The sequence below is a fragment of the Pseudopodoces humilis genome, chromosome 10 (assembly GCF_049639895.1).
Source record: "Pseudopodoces humilis isolate 2021_Gansu_Grassland_sample_001 chromosome 10, ASM4963989v1, whole genome shotgun sequence".
Classification (NCBI taxonomy): domain Eukaryota; kingdom Metazoa; phylum Chordata; class Aves; order Passeriformes; family Paridae; genus Pseudopodoces; species Pseudopodoces humilis.
This window is the reverse complement of record NC_142209.1, coordinates 4,103,725-4,126,119: the sequence shown is the minus strand read 5'-3', so window position 1 is coordinate 4,126,119 and position 22,395 is coordinate 4,103,725. Positions and strand designations below refer to the sequence as shown.

The 22,395-nt window shown below is 40.5% G+C and overlaps 1 protein-coding gene across 5 annotated transcripts in view; it reads right to left on the bottom strand.

Moving 5' to 3' along the window:
• The window catches only part of COP1 (COP1 E3 ubiquitin ligase), a 124,275-nt gene that overhangs the window by 43,185 nt on the left and 58,695 nt on the right, over window positions 1-22,395 (bottom strand). For all 5 annotated transcript variants that reach the window (XM_005528753.3, XM_014257608.2, XM_088060605.1 and 2 more), the window contains exons 13-15: window positions 20,636-20,744; window positions 18,839-18,920; window positions 11,915-12,031 (exon numbers count right to left, since the gene is read on the bottom strand). In XM_005528753.3, the coding sequence (XP_005528810.2) occupies window positions 11,915-12,031; window positions 18,839-18,920; window positions 20,636-20,744 (308 nt within the window). The remainder of the gene's footprint in view (window positions 1-11,914; window positions 12,032-18,838; window positions 18,921-20,635; window positions 20,745-22,395) is intronic.

Below are 22,395 nucleotides of genomic sequence, written 5' to 3'. Positions count from 1 at the left end.
CTATATAAAATACAATATCTGTTAGAAATCAATTTTTGCTTAAGGGCCCTGAAAGTCATGGAATACTGTAGATTGGAAAGGAACTCTGAAATCCAGCCAGTCCAAGTGCCTAGTCAAGGACGGGACAACTGCAAAGTTGGACTAAATTTCCAAGTTAAATAATTGTGTTCAAGAGTTCTACTCAGTCATGCTCCAAGCATTTCCAAAGACAATTCTATAAACACTTCCCTCAGCTGTCTCAAAAGTGCTCTTATGTCAGAGGATTAGGGAGAGGTTTTTTTTTTTAACATAAACTTGCTTAAGCTATTTGCTTTTGACATAAGAAAGGCAAGACATTAGCCCACCTCTCAGCATTACAGCAATAATATTCAGGCTGTGCTTTGCTGCAGAAGTTTCTGGCTTCTCAGATCTTTCAGGTTTTGTCTATCTACACCCATAGGATGGGGGGGTGGCATGAAGCACTGTCATACAACCTTAGCTCTCCTATAATTCACTTTTTTTTCTTACTAGTGAAAAAGACAGCTCAATTTTAACTGCTGCCAAGCCTGTAATACCAAACAACAGTACTTGCAGATCTTCATGTGATTGAGGTGGCTTTAGTCAGAAAGTTTAGGGTGGAGATTTAATCTTCCCTCCAGCAGAAAGGCAGGCTGGAGTTTGAATATCCATATGTGGGTCTTGCTCTGGAGAGAAGACTGGGGACATAGGACAGCTGAACATTCCATCTTTGGGAATAATTCAGCTCAACAAGACAAATGAAACTTCATGGAATAACACCTCCCTCAAAAAAATCTCTTCCAGGGCAGAAGAGACAGCGGGGAGGACAAAAAGGATCTTTATTTCAGCAACAGAAATGCAGGGTGGCATTTGACAAAGAATGGTGAAGAAGCCTTCCAGCCAACAAAACACTAGAAAGAGATTTATTTCACTCGAGAGAGTAATACTGGAATGGGATATGAGCAGCGCAGGGTTTGGCCTATCACAAACCACTTCTGTGAGGGAAGACAGTGTGATAGTTTCTACTACATAAAAGAAATAGATGCTTCAGGAAAAGAAAAGAGATGACAATGCATCAGAGACAAAAAAAAAGTGGACTTGAATTCACAGGAACAAAGCCCTGCACTAAAAATTAGCACAAGAATTTTCTGAAGAAGGAATTAGAGTGTCAACAACAGTAAGTTGACATCAGTGCCCTCTGTACAAACCATTTCCCTCACTGTAAAGGCAAGAGATTAAAAATGGGTTTGATACAGCCTAAAGCAAAGCACCTTTGCAGATGAAACTGTCTGGAGCATCTTGCTGAAGAATGCAGTGTGCTGTTTCTCTCTTGCAGCATGAGAAATCATATGAGGAGCAGACAGCAGAAATCAACCCATGTCACCCCAACACCTCCCTGCAGAACACTGCAGCGCAGGTGAAGCTAACTGGTATTTTTTATTTTTCACGTTTGTACCTTCCCTTCCAAAAAAGCCCCAATAAAGCAGAAAAAAATTATCCCAACAGCCATTATCACAGGCACATTAAAATGTTTGCTGGATATGGCTTTGTAGTCACACATTTTTTCTTTCAGCAGAAACTGCAAGTGCTTTTTTTCCAGAGCTAAGACAACTTATTCATTGATGCATTTGCTTTTTCCTCTTCTTTTTACCTGAAGTTTCCTTTGCAGTGAAGGAACAGTTTTTCTTTGAATACCCATTTTCTGCAGCCCTGGGGAAATCTCAGCAATCTCTTCTAGAAGCAACGCTCTGGTCCACAGCAGCAAACTGTAACAATGCCCTTATTTTGTATTTCAGAGGTGTGTCCAAGATGATTTGGGATGCGGTACTTCATTTATATTTGCTCTCAGAGTTCTGTCTAGACAAGTGGTACCAGACTCCTGGGGAGGTCCTGCATACCCCTTCTTCATAGGTGTCAAATATTCAATGGCCACTCAAAAAGGGACTGAACTTGAGAAAAGCATTCAGTACTTATTTTCCCTGCAGGTGAAAACCTCCCCCTGTGCTCTAAAGACTGCACAAGATTAAGCAAGGTCTGTATGATTCATGTTGCTGGTGGCAAAATCTTAAAAAAACCCAAGCAACTAAACCCTTAAAAGTGAGGAAGCCACAGAGCCCGTGATGTTAGCGAGGAGATGAAAGGAAGTTTCTAAAGCAGAGGAAGGCACATGGGTATTTGGAGATGACGACTTAATCTCATTTTCCTACAGTGCAATACAGATGATGGGCAACAGCCTCCAAAAATTAGATTTAAGGAATCCAAATGGAAATCCACCCTCAAAAAAAATCGTATTTAGGGAATTCAACACAAATCCAGCCCAAGTTATCATTAAAATAAACAAACAAACAGCTCTGAGAAAAAGGAAAATGATCAACAGCGTTCTGTTTAGCAAACTGGATGATAAAATAAGCACCATGAGAAAGAGCCACTCCATGAAAACTGAAATAAAGAGCTGAGGTTAGACTGACTGTCTGTTAGCCTCAGCTTAATCTCTGGCAAAACCAACATCACAATAAGACCCTTCTATTTTTCCTTCTACAAAAGAAAGGCTCAGGGATGTGCCAGCACAGGGTTTCAGGTCAGCACTTGAAATATTTTGACAGAGCTCTGCAGGAAGCACTATACCCTGCTTCAGCCAGGGATTTGCATCTCTTACTCACACCAACTGTACTATTTTTTAAAAAATATATACCAACACTAGCATTCCTCTAAAGATCTATATCTCCCTCTGCTGAACAGATAAAGAGAACAGCAGCCTTGATGGGAACTGCCAACTGGGTTTTTAACCTTTGTATTCCACAGATTCCCTAAAGCTCAAAGTTACAGATGACATTTGCCAGGTTATGGATAACGGTCTTTACACACCCGGGACATTTTGTTACTGACTTGTCTAAAGCTTTTGATACAGCAGCCCATAAAACTTTCACCCTAAATAACTTGTCTTGCATTAAGGAGAGAAGGAGGAGACATAAAACATTAGATATTAATCAGTTGAGAAAAGGGCTCTGATGCAAGGGGGAAGCAAAACAGATTTCTCTAGAAGTCTTTTGAAACTTTGACCTTTATGGTTTTAAAGAGCTATAGCAATTTTTCACAGGACTAAGGGATAGATGGCTTTTGCACAATTCAAGGGTTGTCTCTCAGACTGTTGGAGAAACAAAATATTCAGTACACACAAGCAAGATTTACTAATGCTACAAAACTAATGAAGAGAACAGCAGTAACAACCTGCAGCTTTGGAAAGAATACATTCTTTACATGTGAAAGAGGAAAAAATAATTATGCACTGTTCAGATGCAACATTCAATTACGCTCCTAACACAGCTTTTCTCATTGACTACGTAACATGCATAACTCTACATGCACTAGTGCCTGTAAACTGGTGTCCAAAATAAATTTTATGACACCTAGAACATGTGAAGAACAGTAATTTTATGGTAAAAGGTGCTTCAATCCACGCTGTTTAAAGGGAGTAGACCTTGGAAGAGATGAAACTTCTTACATAAGCAACAGGAGACTTATTTGTACAAGGAGTGCTGGGTACATCTATCAAAGTCAAAAACCACTGTCATTTGCTGAACATGTCTCTCTCTATTCAAGATACGTACTGCACACAACAAACACTCTTCCTAATGCTAAAGCCATGTCAGCTGTGGTTCTTGAAAGAATCAAAGCTGCACAAGTCATGGAGCTGTGATGGAGGGAAAGGGCAGCACAGCCAGATTCCCTGTAACCATACACTCCAAGAGGTCAAGATCATGTAGACAATGGCTTGAGCCATTACAAAAGATGGATGTAAACAGGAACATCCTCCCTAAGATTTTAAGAGTGCATTTATGAAGCAACAGCATTCAGGTTTCTGTTGTATTAGCAGACATCATAGAAAGAGAACCAAACAAGCTTCAGAGCAGTCAAAGTGACTCTAAGGAAAGGGAAGTGCAGGCTCCTGACAACCTGAATTTGCCAAATTATCAGTCAAACCTGATTTTAGTCCAGAACTACATTTTGCTTCACTAGCCTGAGGAGATACTAGCCTTCTTAACTAGGTTCTGGGGATGATGATCTAATTCATTACCTAAACTGACCTCACATCAGACTCCACTGGAAGAGAGGAAGGATATTAAATACAGTGTCTGCTAAAATCCAAGTTTCAGATAAGAAGGCCTAAACCAAAGGTAGGGTGGATTATGTATACAGGGAAACAAGCACAAGAAAGCATATGATGATAAACAAGGTATCCAAGGTAGAAAAGAAGCAACATACCCTAAACTAGCCAATGAAATAAGTCACATGAAGAGCAACCAGATTTGCACATGCATCTACAGTCTCACTTTCTGTCATCTTCTTGAGATATAAATGGTTAATAGGAGCCTTGCCCAAACATTCAGAACTCTGCTCTTAAATTAAATGCTCAGACACTATGAAAAGATGCCTTTGAGATGAGAGCCCACAGTGCACTCACAGGTTACAGATTTTCCTGTGCAACTTGACAATCTTCACCAGTTAGTATGGAAGCACAGTAGCCATATAAAAGTCTGGAAAAGTTAATCTATGCACCAGTCTGAACAGGAAGCCATTACAGCAGATGCTGTTCCAAAGAGCAATTCCTTAGAGCTACAAGAAAAACTGCAGCTTTGGAAACTGCTGAGGTCAGAAAGCATTAAACTCTTAAGGGATACAGCAACAGATAGCAGCAAGAGCAATTTGGCATTCTGAGAAAAAGATGAATGTTGGAGTTGCCTATCTGTTCCGGAATTTCAAGGCTCATTTCAATTTAAATTTGAATTTTGCCACATTGACTAAATGACTTCTATGCCAGTTGTAAGACAAAATGTTCAGGAAAAGAATATTTAAGCAAACAATTAGCACGCTCATTTCTGCTAATGACAGATTTATCCTTCTCTCTAGAGACTCAAATGGAGCTTTTGAAGTTCATTTTATTCACTCACTTGATACTGAAGTGTGATGACCTCTGGGATAAAGTTAGGAAACTCCCAGTAGGTCTCTATATTGTTACTCACTATTCACTGCAAATTCTTTATCCAAGACAAGTCAGATACCATTTCTTCTGTGCAAGTAAAAAAGTTCTATCAGCTCTTAAACTCTTAAGGCTTATGTGAAAATTACACATGCAACACATCCTGCACACTGATGAGAGGTTTCATGTCCCTTTGTGATTTCCTAGGAAGCAGTGGCAGGAAGACATTGCCTGGCAGATCTGGCAGCATCTCTGATGTGCAGGAACAGAAAAATCAGCTTAACTACAAAGATATTAAGTTCAAATAAGAGGGTATAGCTGCAGTTCTTCTCACTGTCAGTCCCGAGCAAAGTACGATGTGACCCACCTACCAGAGCCAGAAAGATTGTCTTCACCAGGACAGCAGAAGGCTTGGTTTGCTATTTCACCTTCATTTACATCCCAGCATCCATGAAGAGGGATAACATATAAGTCAAATTTTCAAAGATGTGTCCTCACCTACAAAATCCCACTAAGTTCAGTGTTTCCACCTGAGTAAGTACTTTGGGACAGAAGTATGATCACAGCCATACTGGCCAAAATTACAGATTCCTTCAAACAACCCCAACTGACTCAAGTGCTGTAAATGCTTTTCAGTGCAAAACTAACGAAAAGCCTTTGCAGTGAATTCTGCAATGATTTTGAATTAAAGGTGACAAATGTGCACTTCCAAAACACAGACCTTGTCCCCTACTTCCCCTGCCAACAGCTTCAGAGATCATGGACTAGAGGAAAGTTATTAACTATCCACAAAATGAAAAGACACACTGCAGGTAAAGTCCTGTCCAAGTAATGGGCTGAACTGCTGCATGCCAGTTTGCTTTCATCAAGGCTGAATTCTAAGCACTCACTGCTGTGAAGTTTTTCCACAGGTTTGAAAGAAATGCCTAACCTTTGTCTGTGCCTTTAAACACTGGGCTCAATTCATACGCTGAAGGTAATCTTGTAGCTCAAGCTCAAGGAAGCTGCCTAACTCCACCCTAAACATGTCATATATTCACACAAATAGATCCTGAGTCACTGCAGGCTTTCAATAGAAAACACTCCTCACCCATGAGAATCTATTAAGGTAAGACCTTGCTCTCAGCTGGAAAACATTAATTCTCTTCCAAAAAGGCACACTACCTTCTTGGCCATCATTCTTCTGAGTTGAGTGACAAGCCAGGTAAGTCACCCAGACCTAAGACAGAGTGCAAGGCTAACTCTATAGGGAGATGTTTGGAAAAGAGAAATCACTGCTCCAGTTACTGCAGCAGAAAAATCAGTATTTCACTGGCCAGGATAGTCCCCAAAGTGGCCCCACTTGGACACCAGATATATTAGAAAAACGGAATGACAATGATAAAAAAGCCACTTTTGACCCTGAACTGTAAGTGCATCAGGGTGATGCAGAGACCTTAAGGGATATGTAAACAGCTGTAAATGAAAACAAAGCTGTTGACACAACAACAGGAGTCCTTCATAATGCTGATACTGATCCACAGTATCAAATTAGTTTTGTGACCATTCAATGAGGAAAGAAAGGGAACACCATTCAAAACCAGAATACAACACCACTGGGTAACGCTAAAGATGGTGGATAAGAAACATCTTTACAGAGCCTGGAAAACATGGTGAGGAAGGGTAAAATCACCTTGGAAGGAAAAGCAGAAAGTGGGGAGGGGAATAAGGGAGAGCTGTTAAGGCAGGCATTAAGAGCAGATCTCATGTTTACTGAGGGTTTGCCCCTTATTAGTAAATACTGGCATTGATACATGCTGCCAAAAGCCTGTCTGGGGCTAGCACTGGTGCTCAATGGATCAGGGAATAACCTGATCCAGAAAAAAAAACCCAAACAATTCAGTATTGGCCATTCAATTGGTAGTGTGAAGGAAGAGATGGAAAAGCAGAGCCTGGGATGTTTAGGAGGGAGTATGGCATCTCCAATGCAGGTAGTCTCAAACTCCGTTGCTGTAAGCAGTAAATCAGCATCAATCAGCACCACCCCACTTTTTCCCTGCTGTGACCACTTCATCTGAACCCACACTACCATGAGTTTGTGACAACATAGCAAAGCTGTTTTAGAGACCAACCAAGGCTACAACTAATGCAGCAAAACCTTAAGTTCTGACCATGTTGGAGCTGTTCTGTTGCTATTCCTTGTCCATATGTATTTCTCTGCTGCTTGCACTTATTTTGTGAAGCTCCTGGAGAGGAGACAGTCTCTGTCCTGAATCTCTGCAGCCCTGAAAAACCTCTCTCAGCCCTCAATCCAACCTGCTAGATTTGTGGGTCCTACAGGGAAAAAATACAGCATTTGAGGAGATGATGCATCTAATGCTGTAGAAACTTCAGATGTCTGAATTCTTACAAAATCTCTGCATAATATATGGGAAACAAAAAAGTGGTAGCTGCTGACACTATTACAGCATGCTGGGAATAAAACATTCCTACTATCAATAGCTACACTGAGCTCACAGGAGTTAGCAGACAGTCTGATCTCACCCAGACTGCACAACTTGGACATTCCAGCTGCAAAGTGCATGATGCATTTTCAGCCCTTAGTTTTCTTTTTAAAGCAGGGAAACAGCACTGCTAGAAAATATATGGGTTAAGGACATCAGTGCTATTGCTGAGGCAGAACAATAATAACTTCAGCCATGATTTATATAGCTAATTTCAGAATAAAACCCTATCTGTTTTTAAAAAGAGAAAAAGACCACAGAATGACCTGATTTTGTATTTGGCAGTGATTACAGTTTATACTGGACAATGTTTCAACTCAGTAAGCATGCAAATAGAGTATTTTATTAAAGAAACAGACAAAAGGGGTCTTTTCTTCTTTATGTGCCCTCTCCACTTCAACAGATTTTATCAGGCTACAGCCAGACATACCAGCTTTGCTCTCACCTGAAGTCCCTGATTTTAAGTGAATTACTTTTCAAACCAATATCCACTTCTCTCTTCTGTAGGCTCTATTTCTAGTTTATTGCTCATTTGTTCTAAGCTACCCAAGATAATTTTTTTTGGTCATGTAAAAGCTTCAGAGTGAAGAGTCCAGAAAAGAAACATATACATCATCCATATTAGATGCTAATCGTGGGATTTGCTTTTATAGTGGCACCTAAAGCTTGGTTTCCTGAAGCCACCTCAGTGCTCTCCACTAAAGAAAAGTGTTCCTCATGGAGACACACAGTCTAAGAACACTTTTAAAGGTGGTTACATTTAAATCAAAGCATCACAGCAAATCCTGTGACAGAATCCCCCCATTTCTCTCACTGTGCCGAAGGGTTCACAGCCTTACTTTGCTTCAAAATCCATCCCTACAGTCCTTCAGTTCCCTCCTTTTATTTGGCAATGCAGCATGTAAACTGGGTGCAGGTGGAAATGCTTTTATTAAACCCTCATCTCTGGTTCAAGATTCCTACAGAGCCCTGAAGCTTCAGATGAGAAGCAAAGTCAGGCTGTGAACCCTGTGCTGCCTCAGCTGACGCAATTCATGCCATGTGTTGGTAGATCTCTAAGGGACTTTGGTATCTTCCTTACAACTTTTCTGTAAAAGGCGGTTTTAAAACTGAAAAAGGCAGAAAGGTACCTTCTCAACCCTTCACCTGTGCATCACGGGCTGTGTGGGCCAACAGCCAAAATATTACTAACAAGTGAAAAGAAATGTAAGATGGGGACAGGGTGGAAAGGACCTTAAGATCATCCTATTTCTGTGGTGAAGGCAAGGGAGGAACCAGCACAGAGATGCTGATCCAGCTGAAGCACCTGATTAGGAAAATCCACTTCAAGGGGGCATTCTGGACAGATGGATGCAAGTGGACACAATGCATTTATCAAGGGCAGAGAAGAACTTATCTTAAGCAAGCTGTGAAAGAATAGGACCTTATGAAAAGATGCTCTAGCTTTGTGGATGGTTAAGAGAGAACCTTAAAAGAAAATAAAAATGTTAACCCTGAAAAAATTTAGACTTCCAGTGAAAAATACATTGCTTCAACAAATTATTCTGGCCTTCAGCTATTCTGCATACAGAGAAAGGAACTGAAATGTGTATGCAATTAATAGTATAGTAAATCAATTTACTTCTTTTATATCTATCTATATTTATTCCTTTATATCTTTTATATTTTACTGCCTTTTATAGCTCAAATATTAAGTACCAGTACTTCCTCCCTAACCATTTTATGAATTGCTTACCTCATCAAGTCTTAAACTATAGCTATATACATATATAAACACAAAAATACAGACACATATATAGCATCAAGCTCCATCAAATCAGCAGATAAAATGAGAGCATATACAGAAACAGCATTTCTGTTCAAATACAATACAAGACTGCATGGGGCATGAAATGCTCAGAAGTCTTGGCTCTTCTATCCTTGAATAAATCACTAAGTAAGTAATTGAAACAGTTTTCAAAATGTGAAAATCCTCTTAGCATGTGAACATGCCAAGGCAGGGCTAAGACAGCTTTCTAAAATTGCCCACTACACCGGTCACTGAATCAGTGTTTAGTCCTGTGGACTGCTCATTTTTATTCCTACTGGGGGCAAACAGGAGTAGTCAAGTCAGTGTTGCCCAGTTCCCTGCTTTTCTTTTTTTTTAGCAGTACTCAAGTAGTCAGCTTTGACTCTTCCTTTATTAATTTTATAGCTTATGAGACAACTCATGCTATTCAAAAGTCACGTTCCTTTTTCCACAAAATGAAATTATTAAGCAAGACTAGCTGAAGCTGATAGAGAAGAAAAACCTTTGCGTCCATCGTAACACACTAAACATGACTTGTACTATATGGAGTATGAAAGTAGACACTCATTTCTTTCCTCTGATTATTTTTAGGAGATCAGAAACAATGTCTTTCAAGATTCCAGTATTTCTTTTAATATGCCATTTTTCCCACATGTATTTATGACTGAAAGATTAATTAAAATTCCGTTGTGGGAAATAATTTCCATCAGTTCAATTACCCCATGTAATTGTTTCAGCAATCATAGTATCAATCAAATATCCATTTTAATTTTTATTTAGAGATTCAATTACCAAACATCAAAAAGATGTAAACACTTCCTTCAGTACAAATACCATTTTATCCCTCAGCATCCTCTAAATCATAGAAACACACATGCAGTCCTTTAAAACCTCCATGAAACTTCTAGGGCTTCCTAATGCTTCTTTCACAACACACTTGCTGCAGACAAACCCAATTTGTTGGATTTGGGTGTGGAGATAGCGACACTCCCACCTGCTCCTACCCCACATGCCCTCCATCTCCAAAAGCCTTCCTCGATTTATCTGTGCCTTATCCCTCCTCTGTCTTTCAGGTGGCAAGGAATCCCAGTTATCTATTTATCAAGAACTCTGTTTCATGATGCTTTTACAGGTATATTTTAATCAGTGGCTGATCCATTTGGAGCTAGTGCTCTCATCTTTCCCTAGAGCCTTTCCCACACAGTCCCACTCATTCAAATGCTGCTAGTAGGTATTGTCATTCAACTATTTTTACATGTAATTCACTAAACTTCAGAGAGATACCTGTCAAGCAAGTCAATATTTTACACTCCAGCTTGAATCCATTTTTGTATTCAAAATGCAAGTTTATTTTTTGCCTCCTAAGAGTTACAACCAAAGTAGAACCAATCTGGAAATGAGAACACCTGAAAGAAACAGCAGACCAGTGGTTGCAAGAATGATCAACCTATCTCTTAGAGTCCAGAGAGAACAAATGTTGTCAGAACAACTAGTTACAAGTGCATTAAAACTCCCCAAGGAGAAAGAAAATGCAGTGTCAGTTAAACATTTATAGGCACCTCTGAGTTTTAGTTACTGTATGCACAGCACAATACAGCTTCCTCCCTAAGAGACACCTGCTCTGCTCTCAAGATCTTTGTGTTATCACCAAGAACCATCTAATCTAAGTGAATAAAAAGCTCATCGTGCCTTCCCCACTGACTACTTCAAAAAAATAAAAACGTTAACAGCCATCTTTGCCCAGCCTAGGAAAACAAGAGCCCACCCACAGGGATTGTAGCTGGAGCTACGGGAGCACGCACAGCCACAGCTTTATGGCACGCTTCAGGTAAAACCAGTTAAAATTCCCAGTACGGCTTTGTAGTATTTATAGAACAATATTATAAATGAGAAAGAGCAGCTCTCATCATGTTAACACATTGAGAGTCCCACAGCAAGCTCTGCCTGGTTGCCTTAGCGATCCCAATAAACACTGAGCTGTAGGAGAAGGGATTATAGGCGACCTCACCCCTAATCAGTCACAGATGCGTTAATTACCCAAAACAGCCTCACCCCTGATGAGTCATATATCCAATAAAGATAAGAGTGATAGAAGGGGTGGGTTGGCTGGTCAGGGGAGGATCTTGAGGAAGGATACTGAGGAAGAGGATACTGAAGGAACGATCCAGAAGGACTGGGCAAACCGGGAGAGAGAGTCACTGCTGTGAGGTCAGTCTGGGTCTGCAGTTAGAGCCGACTGTTGGAACCTGCAGTCGTAGTCCAGCTAGGTAAAAGCCTGCAGTCAGAGGCAGAAACCTACAGTGGGAGCTTGCTGTAGCCAGAGTCAGCGAATAGTTGGAGTCAGATTTTGAATTGTGGAGAGGAATAAAATCAGGAACCTTTTTATGCTGTGATAAACAAGAAGTCTATGTCTCAGCTAATTTCTGGCTACTGCAACACTGGGTGACTTCCTGCCTTATCTCTGATAGAGGCACCCACATTAAAAAGTCAGGCTGGGGATGACATTGACACATCATTGTGGCACTTGAGAAGTTTTACTCAGACATTTTAACTCCAAAGACAGTTCAGTCTTGGGCACAGCAGCCAACCTCACATCTTTCGGGGGGGGATAAGGAATAAAGGAAGGAAGAAACAATATCCCTTTGCCCCAAAATCCCTTTTACCTACCTGCACAGCCAAAAGCTAGGTGATACCTAGAAGATGGGCTGAATTTGACACAACACACGTTAGCCTTGGCCTCAATGCTTGCGACTGAGTTGTCCAAGTTGGTAGACCAGAGTTTCACTAGAGAAAGGGAAAGAGACATGAATAAACAAAAAACAATAAAAACACAAACTTCATCTGAAAGGCCTAAAATGTAGTAATTTCATGAATAAGATTCTGGAAAGCCTCAGTTGCTAAGATGTTAGTGAGCCTAAAGGGTCAGTTTGCACTGGTGGTTGCTAAGTTTGAGAATATTCTCAAGTCCACATTGTAAATATCCTGCTCACCTCTGTACACACAGGAGATGCCAGAAGTGTCCATCCTGCACACCTGAGACCATCAGAGCAGGTGACTAACCACATGCTATAATCTCAGTGCTTAAGGTTACCGCAGTGCAGATTCATACAACCAAGGACAGGAAGGCTTACATCCTTTTTTGTTCCTTGTTGCTGTGCTGGGATGCAAGAACTCCAAGCTCCACAGCAAAACTGCTTTGCACAGAATAAATGTACCTAATTGTATGCACAGTGAGGGAGAACAACTTGTTTTATTCTTAAGAAACTGCCACAGACAGGAGAGAAATCAGTATGCAGGCTTCCTATGATGCAATAATCCCTTAGTACAAGAACTTTACTGTTCTATGAGAGTACCACATGACACTGATTAAACTATGTGCTAGAAGGAGCTCTTCCCCCAAGCACGCCAGTGCTTCAGAGAATGACCAACAAAAAACACCAGGACTATTCAAAATACAGCCTTCCCCACCTGTCAGTTCAAGCACCATTTAACCTTAAGATCAAGAGTGCCAGGTGCTCCTCACATAGTTAATCTTATTATTAAAAGCTAAACAACACACTGCCTCTAGCCCAGCTGAAGGAGCAGCAGATTGGCATCAAGCCCCATTGGTGCCTACAAGGCAGAAAAGACTTAAACATTCTCCCCTCCCTCTTTTCTTGGTGAGTGGATCAAGCTGTACTTAAGTATCACAATCTGAGGCTGGAAGCAGAGCAAGCTGGAACCAATGTTGAACATGGAGCTGCTACATGAAGGGTTAATCCCCTCAAAAGTTCCCCTTGACCTGCCCAGGCTTGTTCAGATCGGTGGCCAATAGGTCCTCCAGCCTTACTGAATGATCACTTTGGAGGTGAAGTGAGCAAAAATGGCAAAACAACTGGAAACTTGCAACCCACTGTGATCAATACACAATGAGATCAGCAGTCTCATGGTGTGTCCCCCACCCTCTGAGGGGTCCTCTGTGTCACCTCTTGGTCAGCTGTTCCCAGGGTCTTTCAGGAAGAAGCAAGGTTTCCATGTGGAGTATCCATGTTTCAGAAGGCAAAGGAGGAACACTGGCAGGTTGGTTCTACTGTGCTTTTTAATAGTTTGGCAAGTAATGAAAGGAACAAGATTGGGCTATTTCTGACTGTACAAGGATGGAGGAAACAGCACTGCTCAGAGCACACCAAGGAATCATTGTAAATACAGCACTCTGAGGATATCTGGCAGCTGCCTGGAACCATCAGAAAGCAGCACCCACAGACACCAGCAGAAATACAAACCCCAGTGGAATCATCTATTTTCCCAGAAGCATTATGTAAAATTCAATGAAAACAGCACCCAGCCTGAGGTTGGTTTTCAGAAATAAATCCATTCTCATTGATCAGAACTATAATATTCGCCCTAAACACCTGGCTACATTTTAAAATGAAACAAAAGCTTTGCAAGCATGGCTTAAGAAGCTCTCTTCTCCCAGGCAAGACTGGATGACAAAGCTTCTCCAACATGTTCTTGACTTGGGGGCGGAGGGGAACAGGACCAGGGAAGAATTCTTCAAAACAAGAAAATATTTACATTTTGCTTAAATGAACAAACACCAGGAGATGAGTAGTCTAAGTTCTTGTGGCATCAAAGGCCATCAAGTTCATGGATGAAATAAGAAACAAATAAAACATCTTCATGAGAGGACAGTATGAGCAGACAATACCAACTTGAGGAGTGTGGGGTGGGTACATGATGTCAAGTTCAGAGCAATACTCTGCTGAAATCTAGTATTAAAACAATACAGGTTTTTTTTTAAGCTTTCCACCCAGTTATTTAAACCTGCATACAAAGCAGCCAAGTCTCTCCTTGACCCCCCCCCACAAGCAAACAAATGGCCATCTGGTCCCAGCTTTGTAGCAAAAGCTAATTGAGGGCTCGGTTTCAGCTTGGCTCCTTTTTTCATTCAAGCTTGCAGGTCATAAGCTGAGCCATTTAATCTGGTGAAGAGACAACCCATGTGCTCAAAGTCATCATAATATTCGCTACAACTGACAGGCGCAGATTAGAGCCTGCAATTTCTGTGATCTAACTGCTGTGAGATATGTCGGGCTCCAATTACATCTTAGTCAGTACCATAAAAAGGATAGATGGAACATATAACAACACATAATGAAACATGTCAAGTTTTACCTAGAAGTGCCCGTTATTTTTTAAAAAGAACTGACAGGTTAATAAAGCATAATTCATAAGGGTAGAGTTTATTTGCTGTAGCTTTCATCGGTTTTGCTGAGGTCGAGGCAGTAATTATACAACACAGATGTCTTGGTAACATCTAGAATTGTGTTGATGAGACAAGCAACCATCTGAGATTGACTATTTCTGAAACACATGTTCTCAAAGCATATTTTCTCTCATTCTGCAGCTGCTGAGAGACATCTTTATGAGGCCAAAAACCTAACCCTATATATACCCTAACCAAAGTATTAAAAAAAAGTATTAAAAAGATGCCTCCAGAACAGTTTTTTTCAGTTTAAAATGTTTATATCTTTTCAAGATGTTTTTAGTTGAAGCTTTACAACAAATGTGTAAGTTTATAAATTAATTTTCCATGCATCAGTTCTGTGTCTAAACACTGACTAAAAGAGGCAGAAGTCTGTACTACAATAGCTGAAGGTGTTGATGTTCACAGCTGGTACACAGAGTGAGGATGTTTCATCCAGCCCGTCACTTGTGAATTCTTATCTGCTCATGTGACAAAGAGCCTGCTGCTACTCCAGAAGAGCTCTAAGCCAGGAATACGATCTTGCTACCAGAAAATTCATTTGCAGAGATTAGCAGAATCCCTAAGAAAGGAGAAAGCTGCTGAATTGTCCTGCTAGGCAGAATTTTGGATGCACTGCCTTGTGCAGGGGTCAGGAAGGTGGTAGAAACTGATGACTGTCAGTAGGCAGTGACTGCAGGGTGCTTGCATAAGACCCAGATTTTATTGTCAGTAACTACCAGCATCACTTTGACCTTTCCAAGGCACTCCCACCAAATGAATCTAACATCCCCACAAATCTCCAGAAAATTACTGAACTTTTTAGCCAGAAAAATGACCAAACTGAAGGCTCAACTTGATATTTTGAGAACAATAAATACTTACACCTCAAGTCAACAGAAGCTGAAGGAATGAAATATCAATGAAAATGAAGTCACAAACAATTCTGAGGAATTTGGAGGAGCAGACTCAGAGCTGCAGTTCTCAGGCCATTTCACCTCTGTAGAAGGCTTTTGGTTTTTTTTTTTTTTTTTTTTACTCTGTGTATCTGTGTTGCCTTGTTGAATTAAGGGCACTATAAAAAAAAACATATTTGCAGGACTAGTACCAAGGTCTCATTTACCAATGCAACACGGAAATTACTTTCCTTAGATGTAATGAGACAGACAGATGCCGGCACTCCTCCTTGCCATGAGACAATAAAAAGTAACTATTGCTACAAACTCAGAGCTCTCAGGTGCTCCTGTTCTATCCTACCTCTCAATTTTGAGCCAGGAATAATGAGGGAACTACAGATGTAAAACCAGAAGTCTTCCTTCAGTTGAATTTATCAGTGGTCCTTCTATCTTCTTGAGTTTCAGAGAGCTTCAAAAACAAAGCCAGAGCAGAGAAACATTTGATCACCCCCCAAAAAGCTCTATCCCAATAAAAACAAATTCTACCCAACAGAGCATCACAAAATATTTCACTCTCTCTCATCTGTTAACTTTACTATGGCCATAAAACTACACCCCCAATGTGGAACAGACAGCTGTAAGTCATTAGCTAAGTATATTAGCTCCAGGCCTGTCCTGGTACTTTGATGGCATCATTCTGCCTTCACAAAGTTGATCTTTTCTTCTCAAAGAGCAGAAATTCACCTTTCCTACTTACATGAGTATCACAGCTCCTGCCATTATTATGTGCATAAAAGAATTTAAATTAAGAGTGCCTACTCCCCAAGCTGCTTGTAGAACAAGCAAACACCAATTTTGCTCACTGCTGTCTAGTTAGAGTGTATCTTTGGGTCCCTACAGACATACACAAGTACCTTTGCCCATAGAAAAAGAGAGGGCATAACAACTGTAGATAAAAGTGAAGGGTTTGTACACACAGTAGTTATTCTAAGTACAATAATGCTTTCATGCTGTCATTATCTGCTATGAAAGTAGGAAGATATTCCACAGATAAGCATATTCTGGATAATCTTCATCTAACAAGATGGACAATGCAAGAACCTGGGGCCCAAGGATGCTGCTTCTAATTATAGGAGAATAATTTTCTGCCTAATAGCATGCTGTTAGCATCCCCTTTGCAGTGCCTGAGCCCTGGCAGAGAGAGCTGAAAAAGCACAGGATTTTTCATTTGTAAGTACCTTCTCCAACACATGCCTACTTTCAGAATTAGCTTCTGACTTGAAAAGACCGAGGAGAGACAGGCAGATACACGGGCAAGAGGAAAGAACTGGCAAAGCTGTCCTGTTTTTGCTAGCTTGTCCTGATCACTTGACAGGAAAACGTGATACTTGTGCTTTGTGGGGAAGAATGATGAGATTAGCTCTGGAAAGCCCAGTGTGGTCTCAAAGAAGAAGAGAAATAAAAGAGGACAGAAAGAGTAGATAAAGGATCTTTCCTACTAGACACTCTACTTGGCCAGACGTGCATTAGTGTGTATTAAAACTGACCAGAACTCGACCAAACAGTTGTGAACATAAGCAGAAGGACAAAATTTTAAGTTAGGCAGGTTTGAATTAAGACACTTGTCATGAGTGTTACTGTTCCCTCACATTTAATCCTTTAATTGTGATCACCCAGATGGAAGATGGATACTACAACATTAATGTGGACATTTTTCTGGTCTTGCTTTGTACCTCAAAAACTTCTAAAATCTGTGCTAAGACTCCATTTGTCTCTGAAGGGCTCTTTATATATGCAAATCACAGACAAGTCATGGTAAAAATAAAGGATAAAATGTTCCAGCCCAGTTTTATCCACCAAAACCCCAATACACCTTCAAAAGACCTTTGTGAATTGAAATGCGGGTTATGTGTATCTGCAGGCTTTATTACAATAATTTCTAAGTAAACAGCACACTTTTAGAGACAATTACTGAAGAAGTGAACTGTTAAACTGAAGACAGAAGCTCTGCTTGCAGCTGGGTTTTGCAAAACTGGACACCTCGTTAACATGCTAATAAATGCAGATCTACCTGGCAGATCAGCTTTTTATATGCATGGCTAGAGTGGGGAGCACTGATGAAGAGCCTGTTAATTTACAAGGTGAATATTCACTCCTGCAGCATTTAAGCACGTAGAAAACACACCTGTCTTCCACCAGAGAAGGAAGGGGAAATTTATTGAAAACATTTTAAACTCACCTTAAATATAAAATAATCATTCAAGTTTTGTAAATGGAATTATCAGCTTTGGGAACTGTACTGACAGGACAAGTGGAATGGTTTCATACTGCCAGAAGGCACATGGGATATTGGATATTGGGAAGTAATTCTTCCCTGAGAGGGAGGGGAAGCCAGGGCACAGGGTGCCCAGAGAAGCTGTGTCTGCCTCATCCCTGGAAGTGTCCAAGGCCAGGCTGGACAGGGCTTGGAGCAACCTGGGATAGTGGAATGTGTCCCTGCCCATGGCAGGGGCTGGAAAAAAAATGAACTTTAAGGTTTCTTCCAACCCAAACAATTCTGTGATTGCCAAATGGAACTGATGAACATTAGTTTCTTTTGGAACAGCATTTAAAAGCTTTTTTGGAAGAGGGGGAGCAACTTACCAAGTTTAGCACTTATGAAAAATTAATTTATCATTTCAAAGCAAATCATGAAGAGCTCTGTCCAGAGCTTTATCAGCCCATCTGGGAGGAGTGATCCCCTTTGATTAGGAAAGGAACTTTTAAGCTCTTGCTGTTAAATAACTCTGATTTGATACTGTAAACACATTACAGATAAAACTCTCATTCATTAGTGATGAAGAATGCTACATCTTGCTCAGTGCTGTCCTCTTCTTTAGGAGCTTCCTATATCTTTTTAGTAGAGGAACATCTTTTTACCACCATGTGGTAAATAGCTTGGCATAAGAGCTCTCCAAAAGTGCTTTGTCAAATGGACTCTGGAGTGTGGAAGGCTGGGACCTGCTCCCATCACTCCTCAGTCCACCACCCAACTCCTTAAAGTTCCAAGAAACAGTCTTTAATATGCAGAGCTACAGGTATAAGAGAGCAGCAGGCATTTCTTAACTGCTGCTGTTTTACTGACAGCCTCATTTTTGAAATATAAATACATGCTGCTCTTTTGAAAGGGCCTAAGGCTTTAACTCAACAAGTTTAATAGTGTTAAAACACATTTTGGTTTGTTTGGAGTTCAGGAGAATGTTAGGTGAGAGTACATTATACAAAAAAAAGTGAAGCAAGAGCTCTTAATCCAAATAAAGCCTTTCCTTCTCTAAGATCCAAGCGGCTCAGTAATATCTTGCCACATCACCACAGCAATTACAATACTGAAGGCAGCTGAGGAATCAGCTACTTGAAATAGCACTTCTTTGTTCTTCCAACAGAACACATAGAGCCTAAGTCTTCTGCACTGAGATTGAAATAAAATAGTACCTTTGGCATCATCAGAGCCTGAAGCCAATAGCTTTGGGTCCATCAAGTTAAAGTCAACACTCCAGCACCTTTTCTCATGCTCCTGTTGAGAAAAACAAGAACAATATTGAAAGGTAGTGAGTTGTAATATGATAAAACAGTAAAGGAAAACACACATTTGGTATAATCTCCAGGTCAGCAGGGACCTGGAGAGAGAAGCCTATTACGTTTAGCAGTTTTTTGAAAAAAGTATCTTTTCTCCCAATCAGACCAATCCTTTCAATATGCTAGACATGCCAGGAGAGCAGAAAACACTAGAATGGCTTTTTAAAAAACAAAAACTTATTTCATTTTCACTTGGAAAGAAAAAAATACTTCAGGATATACACATTAAAAACCTGGTTTTGCAGCATGATTTAGCTGGCTGTGGTTTCACCATGTGCTGCTGCTTATCCTAGACCGTAGCTGTAGCTTTCAATATTAATAAGCAACTTCTCAGTATTTCCCAATACTGACAAGATGCCCATTTCAAACAGCACCTCTCTTGAAGTCCAGGAAATCTGTACCTTCCTGCTGAGCTATTAAATAAATCTCCTGGTGTCTGTTTTAGCACTCAAATAAATATTATTAAAAGACTGCACACTTTTCCTTGAAACACAGAAGAGCTGTAATTGCTATGCTGGCACATCCCACATGGAAGCAGAACATCGCATTGAATAAAATCTGAAATTCAGTCAAAGCCTTTGTTAAAAGCCTTCACACAAGACAAAAAGCTCATGAGGATGAAGTCACTAAAGGGTTTCAGTACATGCAAAGCAGATGTCAATGCTTCTATGCAAATCCAAATAAAAAATTCAAGTAATCTGATAGGAAGCAAAATGAGTTTGTTTTAACATAAGCAACAGCTGGTCGTCTCTAGGTTCATTATTCAGCCTAATAAAGAAATGCAAAATGTATTTGAGAGGAAAACAGACAAGATTTATTCTGTCCAGTATAATTTATCTTTTATTAGGATTTGCAAAGGATTAATAAAAACAAGCACTATAAAATGGCTAAAAAACAATGAAAAAGTAAACAGGCCTAAATAAGAACTAAAACTTATGTTGAAATGTCAAGGAGTCTGTAGTTCTTTCATTATCACTGACCAGTTTCAATGGACAACACAACAGCCTGCAGCACTTCCAGCCTCTTCCCAAACACTACAGCCCTCTTCCAGCCTCCTTGTTCTGATCACGAGCGTCTCAGAAGCCATTAGACAGAAACACAATGTTTGAGTTTCACGAAGAAACAAAACGCCAGAAACCTCTGACACAGGTCTGGCTGTCGAGCTGAGCGCGCTGCGTGGGGAAGGAACTTCCCTGTTCTGCCTTGTGCTCCCTTCTCCAGCCTCACCACTCAAGTGTGCATTTTACACTTCTGCTTCACAAACACCTGTGCTGGCAATCACTGCAGAGTTTTATAAAAAGCTTTTGACAAAGACTGAAGTGGAACAGGTGTGGAGAGACAGAGGCTTCTAAAGAAAGGCGTGACAGCTTCCAGGAACTGATTTCTCCCTGTGCAGATTCCCTGCCCGAGAGCAGCAGCAAGAAAACATCAACTGCCTCAACTTTGACAGGAAGACAGAGCTGCCTCCCTTGGAGGACTACAGCTCAATAAAGCTGTGTGGATGAGACACATTTACCAAATGGGAGGAACATCCATTTCACCCCGTGGAATGGAAAAGCCTTTTGCTGAACTAGGAGCAGAACCTCAGACTCAGCGCTGCTCTCCCGGCACAGTGCACGTGACAGGAAATGTTGCTCGCTGGTTGTGTGTTACCTGGTACACCTTGGATCTCTGTCCTGTGAATCCATCCCAAAGGATGACGGTGCCTTCATAGTCACTGCTGGCTAGCAGGTTCTTGTGGTAACTACTCCAGCTGATACAGCTTAAAAAGAGCAAGCCCTGGTCAGTCTTAGAGGAAATCATAATGCACAATACAAAAATCACTCCTACAATACATCAAGCAATGAGTATCTTTGCAAAGCACGTAGCATCTTCAGCAAACCACCCCAGTGAAAACAACCCAAACCCCTTCAGAAATAGAACAAACGTTATTCCACAAACAAAAAGCAGAACTTTATTGACTGAAGAGACATTTCCCCCTTGATATGAAGTGCTAGGGTCTAGAATTTTTTAAAAATTAATTCATCTCAAACACTGATTTTTTTTTTGCTGTTTGAATACCACACGAATTCTCAAGAGCTCAAGGTTCGACTCCTCAACCTCTTAGCAATAGATGCTACTGTTATTATTACCATAAATGAATTATTATTATACCATAAAGATAATTACTTACCTAAGAGTAGCTGTATATGTAAAATGCATAGATACATGGACAGTAAATCAACCTCTCCTGCAGCACACATCTAATTTATATATATGTACCTATGTGTACATGAAAGTTTGACTTCTGAGAAACTACTTCCAGCTTTCTGTAAATGCTAAAAAAGCCTTCCTGTCCAGGAGAAAACAGCAGTTTGTTTTCTATGAGTATTTTAGGAAATGTTTCTGATCAAGAACTGGAAAATATTATCACACAGGTTTTTATTTTGAGCTGAACTGAGGGGCTGTGCAAAACAAAATTATAATTCCACTGGCAAACTCTAACGATCAGCAGAGAAAACAAGTGCAGCAACACTGCCAAGTCACACTCATAGCCTTCTGGCACTACGCCTCCACTCTGACTCCCAAAAAAATGTGACAGAGGTAAGAAAATTTGTAATACTAGTTCACCAATTTTTGGACCATCTGGCAAAGAAGCATGCCAGTTGGTATCAACTGTGATGCAGGCAGCAGAAGCTGAACTGACAGATCCCATTCATGCAGGTCCTCGAGCAGCTCTGACACAGATAACTAGATCATAGTAGCCTTGGGGCCAAGTTTTAGCCAACAATATAAACCAGAAGTCCACAATTCTGTAACTTTTTTGTACTGCTTTGATTACACATTGAAATATGATGTAGATACGTGGATACTGATTCAGGAATATTATACCTTGCTAAATTCTTGGTTCCACTATACACTTGCATCCTGTTTTCCTTAATAATTTACACACAGACGAGGAAAAATCCTTTCCCTTTCTCATGGTAGTTAAACATTTGTTGTTCCATTAGTTAAATAACAGTAAGCAGCACTGGCATTCTGCTCCTGACTATGGTGAAACTTAACAGCATTCCTTGGTTTTAAAACTTTACATTTAGAAACTTAAAATTTTATTAACCCAATATAAGTCACCATTTTTAACCACCAGCTGCTAAGAGGATGGTTGCAATGATGCAGCTCACAGAGTGATTTCCCTGGCTTCACCTCTTCCATGATATGTCATTAATGAGAAAATGTTACGTATCCCTAAGCCTTGTAGACATGAGAGCTGTCCACAAACGCAGTCATCGCTATTTCTGTCCTACTTCCATTAGGTACCCACACAGAAAAACAGGTCTTGAAACCTATGATTTACTAGAAGCCTTACTCTGAGAAACTTAAGTGGTTCCCTGAGTTCCAAATGGAGTTGTCAGGCAGTGCCCACCAGGACCATG